The sequence below is a fragment of the Trichosurus vulpecula genome, chromosome 3 (genome assembly GCF_011100635.1).
Source record: "Trichosurus vulpecula isolate mTriVul1 chromosome 3, mTriVul1.pri, whole genome shotgun sequence".
Lineage (NCBI taxonomy): Eukaryota > Metazoa > Chordata > Mammalia > Diprotodontia > Phalangeridae > Trichosurus > Trichosurus vulpecula.
The window spans coordinates 412,393,964-412,402,530 of NC_050575.1; the positions used below are offsets into that span (position 1 = coordinate 412,393,964).

The 8,567-nt window shown below is 56.8% G+C and overlaps 1 protein-coding gene across 1 annotated transcript in view; it reads left to right on the top strand.

The window, feature by feature from the left end:
• HS1BP3 (HCLS1 binding protein 3) overlaps positions 1-6,221 on the top strand; it is a 31,655-nt gene extending 25,434 nt beyond the window's left edge. Inside the window, exons 5-7 of the mRNA XM_036752480.1 lie at positions 2,391-2,569; positions 3,910-4,033; positions 5,155-6,221. Coding sequence (XP_036608375.1) covers positions 2,391-2,569; positions 3,910-4,033; positions 5,155-5,422 — 571 coding nt within the window. The 3' untranslated portion in view covers positions 5,423-6,221. The remainder of the gene's footprint in view (positions 1-2,390; positions 2,570-3,909; positions 4,034-5,154) is intronic.
• Positions 6,222-8,567: the final 2,346 nt, after the last annotated feature.

An 8,567-nucleotide genomic window follows, 5' to 3' on the forward strand; every position in this document is an offset into this window, starting at 1 on the left:
GGCCAGCAGACGTGGCATCAATGCTGTTGAATCCAACCCTTATTTTACAGGTGAGGAAATGGGCCTATTTCCTCGGCCCCCAGGGTCACCCAGCCTAACTGTCCATTGTACCTTGTGGCCTCTCAATTGAAGCTCTCTCTCCAGGGTCACCAAAGCGAGGTTTCTTTAGTGCCAGATCTGGTGACCTTTTCTCAGTCTCGAGCCTTTTTGTTTCATCCCTCGGTGGCTTTTGATATAGCTAACCCCTCCTCAGCCCCATCCTGGACACTCCTCCCTTGATTTCTCAGATTCTTCCTCTCTGCTGCCTTCTTTTCCAACTCCCACACTGCCCCCTAACTGGGGGGCTCCCCCAGGGCTCTGTCATGGTCCCTCTTCTCTTTTTTCTCTGTAATTTCTCCTAATGATATCTGAAGTTCCCATGGGTTCAAAGATACCTTCTGCACAGATGACTCCTCATCTGCGTCTCCAGCCCTTACCTCTCTCCAGAGTTCTGGTCAGCATTGCCAGCTAGCCTGCTGGACAGTTCCCCTGGATGTCTCAGAGACATCTCAAGCACAGCATGCCCAGAACAGACTCATGGTCTTCCCCCCAACCTGCTCCTCTTCCAAACTTCCTCTCCCCCATAACCACTGGAGTGCTAAGGCTGGCAGACACCAGCTCAAGAGGCTTTGCCCTTCACTGCAGTTTCCCTTCCTGTAGCTCAGGCTGGGTCATTATCGCTTGGATTATTAGAAGAGCCTCCTCCTTGCTCTCCCTGCCTCCAGGCTCACCCCGCTCCCATCCAGTGCCTGTAGCTGCCCCCCACCATTTACTTAAGGCACAGCTCTGACCAAGCCCCTCCCCCATGGAAACACCTACAGTGGCTAGGATAACATAGAAACAGAGTGCCCTGATGAGGCACTTTGGGTCTTCTGAAGCCAGGGTCTGACCCTCCTTTCCAGCCTTCTTTCTCATGATCCTTCCTAGGATTCACAGTCCAGCCAGATGAAGGTGAGAACTACCTTTGTATAGGCACAAGGCGCCCTTGGGCATGCTTTCTCTGTCTCTGTCCTTGTCTCTGTCCCTTTTTCTCCCTCTCCCACTCCCTGTTCCTCTTCCTCTCTCTCTCTCTCTCTCTCTCTCTCTCTCTCTCTCTCTCTCTCTCACTCTGTCTCTCTCTCGTCCCTATCATCCCTGTCTCTTTCCCTCCTCCCTATTACTGGAGGTCACCAAGCAGAGGCCAGATGACCATTTGTGAAGAATTTTGGGTCAGGCACAGGTTAGTCTCAATGCCTCTGAAGGGCCCTGTCTGGCTCAGAGATTCTGGGATTCTATGACCTAATATTGAGCCCAATTAGCTTTTTAAATCAATTGACAAAAGTCCATTTTCTTTCCCTGCCCTTCCCGCTTGTAACTAAAATGCAGTCAGCCCCAAGCCCCAGCCATGTCCTTCTGCCCATCCCCCTTGGTGCACTGGGATCATGGGTGTCCTCCTGACTTCATTCTGTCCTCTTGGATTTATCCCGGCTGTTCTGACCTTTGGGGCCTGCCTCCCGTTCCTCCCAGCTTTTGTCATCTGCAGCTCGGAGGAGCTGCTGTCGATAAAAGTGTTTGACAGCACAGGCCCAGACGCAGATCCCTGGGGCACACCACTGCAGACCTGTCCTGGTCCGGGGCCAGTATTGCAGCTGGTTCTACCCCTGCTGACCGCCCCATGGCCTCCCCTCTTTTCAGAGGCTTTCCTCTTTTCAGTTGACCTTGGTCAAGGGCCCACTCCTCTCCGGTCTATCAGGATTCCCTCCCCGGGGCAGGAGGGGAGGGTACTGAGGACTCAGCTTCAGCTTCCTCCCCTGGATGGTCTCCAAGGCCCCTCCCTGGGTCCCCAGCCAAGTCATGGGAGAATGCCCCCTCTCTCCTGCCCGCCTACATCCAGACTTTGGTGGCACTGAGGAAAACATGCCAGGATGGGTCATTTCCAGGTACTTCTGGGCCCTGCGGGGCCACTGGAGCCCTGGGTCCTGCCCAGCCTGAGCCCTGCACTGGGAAGGGGCCTCATTCCCAGGGGCACACTCAAGTGGCTCAGCAGTGGGGTGGCCAGAACCTGGCCTGGCTGAAGGGAGAGTGGGATGGGGAGGAGGGCTCTGGGGCCTTGGGTTTGAATCCTGGGGCTGATCCTGCCATCTCTCTGCCCATGGGCCATATCACTTCTCTCTTTGGGCCTCAGTCTTCTCCTCTGTAAAGTGGGGGGGAGGCCCTTCGCTGATCTGGGAGGGACCCCAGACCCAACCGCCTCATGACCCCTGGACCAGGGCCAAACAGCTCAGGGCCAAGCACAGACCCCTGGGGCCCTCCACTAGAGACCTTCTGGGGTGACACCAAACACTGAAGGCTGCCCTCCTCTTCCTCCCCAGGTCCAAGAAGCCCAAGAAGCCTCCTGCCTCCATCCAGGCCAGACCCAAGGAAACCCCACTGGGCTCAGGCAAGGAGAGCCGGCCCAAGATGACCATCTTTGATGAGGAGGTGGATGGAGATGAGGAGCTCTTTAGCCCCAAGCTAGTACACTCGGCTCCCCGGGGCCCCAGCCGAGACAGTGAGTAAAGCACCCTGTGTGTCCTGGGTGTCCAGGCTGGGTCTGGAAAGGGGGCTGGAGTCAGGAAGACCCGAGTTCAAATTCTGCCCCAGGCACTTAGCGGCTGTGTGACCCTGGGCAAGTCCCTTACCCTCTGCCTTATTTTCCTTTTCTGTAAAATGGGAGAAATCATAATAGCCCCCAACTCCTGGTGTATGAAGGTCAAAGGAGAGACTCTCTGCCAAGTGTTGTGTGAATGCTGCTGGTCCAGGAAGGACCCTGGATCAGTTCAAACATCGCCTCCTCCTGGAAGCCTGCCCTGATTCTCCAAGCCCTCTAGAGCCCAGGGCTCACGTCTTCCTGGCACCCTCCTCCAGGGGGTCTCCTTGGGAGTTTGAGTTTGTATCTTATTGGCTCTAAGCTCCAAGGGGGCAGGACCTGCTCCCTCAGCCCCCAACCCCCCGACACGCCCCACCCCATTGTTGTTGTGGACAGCCCAATGTGCCTGGACCAGGGAGAAGTTTGGGCTGAGGGCCTCTGGCCTCATTGTGACTCCAGACAAGGATGGGGGCCGTGGGAGTTGCTAGGGGTCTGGGAGTCCTTGAGCCCCTCAGCGCTGACCTGCCTCAGACCCTCCATTACCCAGGCAGAGCTGGGGTCTTGTGTGTCTCTCCCTCCCTTGCCTGGCCCCAACCGGCCTTTACCCTTCTGCCCTTCCCACCAGTGGCTGGCTCCAGCCACCCTGGCTTTGGTGCTCCGCTCAGACAGGGCCCTTCCCTCAGCCCTGCCAGCAAGGAAGCAGGTTTGTGGCCTAGGTGACCATTGCATCTGGCACCTGCATCATCAGGGAAGGGCCTGGGACTCTTGGTGGCTTCGTCAGTCGGGCAGTGATCATTTATTAAGCGCCTCTGCCGCTGCATTCGAGCTCGGGTCTTCCCGATTCCAGGCCCAGTACTCTGCGGTAGGGCCTAGAGCCAGGGTTAAGGTGGGGGTAGATAAGTCCGGCGGAATCCCACTGGGAACCTCCGAGACGGTTCAACCTGGATCCCCAACTCATCCCAGTGTGTTCATGCCCAGATTCATCAGACACTCTTCCCCACCAAAATAAAAGCTCTCCCTTATAACAAATGCTTGAGGTCATACAAAATAACTCCATGCTTTAACATGTGGGATGTGCCTGCATGGTGGAATGTGGCCAGAGCAGGGCCCTCCCCCAGGGCCAGGATGGCTCATCCGCATCCTCTCTGTCCTTTACCTCTTGGAGCCCCACGCCAGGGTCCCTGTGTCCTGCCAGCAGGGAGCTCATTGCTTGGCATACAGTAGGTGCTTAATTAATTTTGACTGATTGCCTCTCCTTCCAGGCCTCAGGTTGTTCGATGACCCTGACCTAGGAGGAAAGGTTTCCCTGGGAGATTCCTTGCTTTTGCCAACTGCATGTGAGCGCCGCCAGGTGCCCACACGGGGCATCAGTGATGACCTGTTTGGGTATGTGCTTCAGGGGAATCCACAGCTGGAAGGGAAGCCCACCCCCCTTATTCGACAGATGGGACCCAGGCCCAAGGGAAAGAGACTTGCCCAGGGTCACCAGGGAGAAGGTGTCAGGCAGGATTTATGCCCAGGTCCTCTGGCTCCCACTCCAGGACTCCTCCCTCTGTCCCATTGCCCAAAGGCTTTGCCGAGACCCCCGAAGGACCTGTCCCATAAGGCTCAGCTTTGACCCCCACCAGGGCTGCCCTCATTCAGGGATCCCCAGGAGCATGATGGGACATTGTGGGCTCTCTAGTGCCTGCAGATGCCCTGGAGCCCCCTCCCCATGGCTGGACTCTCAGATTTCTTGTCTCTCTGGGATGTGCCTAAAGGCAGGGGTATATCGTGGTCTAAGCCAGCCTAGGCATCAGGAGCCCAGTGTGGGGTCCCTACCCTGCTGTGGGCTGCCCCACTCTCCTCCCTCTGTAAAATGGGGGGGGGTTGGACTCCTGGGACCCCATCTCTTCCACCCTCTGCTATCCTTGGGAACCAGTGGCTCCATTATTCTCACTCAGGCTTAGTCCTGGAGGGTGAATAGGACTGATTCTGCCCAATGACTGGGCCAGATGGAGGGTGGGACATCTGGGTCAGCTGAGCTGGGAGCCAAGGGCCATGGGGTTCCAGGGCCCAAGGCCAGCAGAGCTGGTGGCCTGTGGTCCTGTGACTGATGCGTCAGTGCCTCTTGTCTCTCCAAAGAGGGATGGCAGGGAGACCTGAGCACTTTATCTCGTTACCCTTCCCCGGGCCAGTCCTGCCCTGATCACTCCCCTACAGTCCAGTAGAATGTAAGCTGCTTGAGAATAGGCTCTCCCTTTTGTCTCTGTCAGTTAACAGCTCCTGGCACTTAAACAATTGATTGTTTGGTCAGTCATCAGATGAGGGGCTTCCTGCCCTCCCTGTCCCAGGGAAGCCCCCTCAGTAACACTGGGTGCCAGCTCAAGTTAGGTTGGAGACCTCTGGCCTTAGGGTGGGTGAGAAGGAATCAGGTTCAGGACTAGGTCTCTGGGGTGGGCATTGGCCAGCCTTGGCACTGCTGGTGCCAGGGCCTGCTCCCCAGCTCTCTTTCCTCTACTCCTCAGAGTCGAAGAAGACTTGGAGAAGATCTTGAGCTTGGAGTCAGAGCCCATATCCCAGGCCCTACCCAGGGCCAAGCCTCAGGTGCCCACCAAACCAGCAATCCCCAAGAAGCCCATGATCCCACCCCCAAAGGCTGGCACCCCACCGGTGAGAGCAGCCCCACGGGAGGGCCAGCAGCAGGTACAGGTCCAAGCTCTGAATGAGCTGGACATCCTGAAGTATATCCAGGACCAAAATTCAGCCGACAATACTGCCCCCAGTCTCTTCTGAATAAGCCCTGGCCCCTTGGCTGGTGCCCACGGCCCAGGAGTCAGCCCTTCCCAGTGCCCCAGAAGTTGGCCCCAGGAGTGAGCCCTGCCTGCTGTCCTCTAGGACCTGGGTCTGGCAGTGTTGTGCTGACCTTGACCCAAGGGTGGTGGGTAGGATGGAGAGCTGGGAGGAAGATGCCCTGCTTGTCAGGACCTGGGGGCTATGGGGGGTGGATGGAGGGGTACAGACTGTCTGGACAGAGGGAAGAAACAGCCCCATCCAGTGGGATGAAAGTCAGAAGAGCCAGGACGGACTATACCACTGAGGAAGGGCACCTTGGCACCAGGGGAGGACAGAGACAAAGACCTGGGAGCCAGGACTCGAGGGCACTACAGCTCCCTGTTGGTGTGGTGGCCAGCTGAAAACAAGCCACCCGGCTGTAAGGGCCCCACCAACATCCTCCAGGCAGCTCAGGCCCCTGGGCAGGCTTGGGCCCCTGGGCTCTGAGCAGAGCATTCACCAATGAGAGGGTCTGGGTGAGACCCCACTGAGGCCCCCAAAGGACCCGATCACTAACTCCGTGACCTTGGGCAGGTCACTAACTTCCTGTGCCTCAGTCTCCTCATCTACAAAGTGAGAAGAATTGCTGGCCTTAGCGGCTTCCTTCGAGGCTTCCTCGAGTTTTTGTCAAGTGCCTTGGAGGCCTCGCTTCTGTCTTCTAAAGGGGGGAGGCCATATGTCTTCAGTGTTCCCCGTGTCACAGCAGGTGCTCAAATAAATAGATTGAAATGAGGCTGCCCAGGTGCCCCTCCCCACTCCACCCTGCCCCGGCCTTTCTGAAGGGGAAAAGGGGTGCCCTGCTGGGTGAGGCAGGAAGGAGCGGCCAGCCTCATTCTTAGGAGTGGTTGTGGGAGGCCATTTGTCCTGGGGGTGGGGGCTTGAGGCTGGACCAAACTCTGCCTCCTCCTCCCCAGGCCACCTGGGTGTGTGTCTCCTGAAGAAGGGAAGTCTGGGGTATATGAAGGCTGTGCCCAGGGGGCTGAATGAGGAGGGGGAGGTGCAGAGAGGCAGATTTAGGCTGGGGGCCAGGCACTCCCTCTGAGGCTTGTCCCATGGAGGCCCTGCCAGCTCTGAGATCCTGAGCAGCTTCCAACCCCAGAAACATGATTGCCACATTTGGGACCTGACACCATGACCCTGGTCAACCTGGTCAGGGTAGCATTGAGCGGGTCCTGGTGGGGCTCAGGGCCGGGGGGCCAGGGAGTCCTGGCCCTCGGGATGGGGCTGTCAGTACAATCCTAGCAAGCTCTCTGGCAATGGGGGCATCATTAAACATTGCTGTCCTTCCCACTGCTACAAGGAGAAGGCTCCAAGAACTTTAGGCCAGAAGATGCCTGCAACATGCCCAGGCTCAGGATCGTCCAGGCAGCCTGTGCCCGAGCCCTGAGACCCTCTGGTCATCCCTGCCTGGCTCCTGAGCAGAATGGCCACTGGCAGAAGATTCTCCAGGCAGTGCGTCTGCCTCTCCTTCCCCCTTCCCAAAGCCACCTGCTGGCATCGTGGGTGACTCGAGCCCTTTGCCCTGAGGGCCAAAGAGGGTAGCCTGGCCAGGGTGCTAGCAATTCACATCTCTTAGCCTGTTTCCTCTTCTGTAAAATGAGGTCATGTTAGCACCACTTTTTCCCCCCGGGTGGTTGTGAGGATAGCCTTTACTGTGTTCTAGAAATGGGACCTGTGGGCATAGCCCCTCTAGAGTGACAGCCTTCCTCTACCATCCTGAGAACAGCGAGGGCTCTGGTTCTGAGAAGGAATTTGAAAGTTCCTGAGCATCCGAGCCAAGATTCCTGAGTGGCAAAGCTAGTCAGGAAACGTTTTCGAGGTCCCCAAGGACAGGGCCCTTCTCTGCCCTCCAGTCGCCAAGGTCTGCTACGTGGGGCTGGCACATGCGGGCCAGGAGTGACTGATTGAGGAAGGGGCTTCTCTGAGAAGGGCTCAGGGTGAGTGGCAGACAGTGCAGGATGAAAAGACCCCTTACCCACAGGGAACTCACCATCAGTCTTCAGGGGAGGGTGAAAAGGGAGCCATCAGAAGAGGCCACTTCGAGGCTGTGTGACTTGGGACATGGGCCTTCCCCTCTCCAGCTTCACTTTCCTTCTGTTAGATGAGTTGTGTGCAGGGATGAGATGGTCTCCCAGGCCCCTCGCAGCTCTGACATGCCACATTCCTTTGGCTGTGATGCAGATCAGAGCATGAGATGATAGGCGTAGGGGGAGATTTAGGGTGCAGAGCCCCCCACTATCAGGCCTATGGGGAAACAACCAGGCGCTGTGGACTGACCACTCTGAGATGAAGAGAGACCAGCCCTGGACTTGAGCCAAAGGACCTGGGTTCAAATCCCTGATGTTTATTTATGTCACATCCTGGCTCTGTTAGCCAGCTGTGAATGACCTTGGAAAAGTCTCCTTCTCTGTACCTCATCTGTAAAATGGACGTGGACTAGACATCCCAGGACATTCTTTCCAGGGGCTTCAATGTCCTTCCCAGGTTGGCCCTTTGGCACATAACACGGTGTGATGGTCTCTGAGGGGGTGATGGGAAATACAGACAAGAGGAAGCTCTACCGCTTACGTCCCTGAGGCAAGTGCAAACCCCACAGTGAGTCAGGCCAGGCCAGCCCAAGACCCTGCTGGCCAGAGGTGGAGCTGCCCATGGAGACTACTTTGGAGAGTCTGGAATTGAGTGCACAGCCCAGCAGAGTGAAGGCATTGGATCTGGGCTGGATCAGACTCAGGTCAGGGGTCCAGGGTTCAAATCCAGACTGACACTATAATTGGCTGATCCTGGGCCACTCATTCTCTGAGCTTCGGTTTCTTCATTTGTAAGATGAGCATATTTTGCACTAACTCTTCCCTGTCCCAGGAACGCTGTCAGGAGGGAGGATTGTCCTTGGTGTTGTTATTAAAATTCCACACTCCGTTTTTCTTTTGGCGGAGGCCGGTAAGAACGGAGGATGTCTCTGCGTTCATGGAATACCTGGGGTCCCACATCCTGCTTCCTGCAGCTGAGGAGGGCCCAGCTGTCAGCCTTCTCCAGACTTCCTTTTCTACCTAAAAATACAATGGGAAAGTCCCCCCATCATCCCTGGTTATTTCAGAGACTTGTTTTC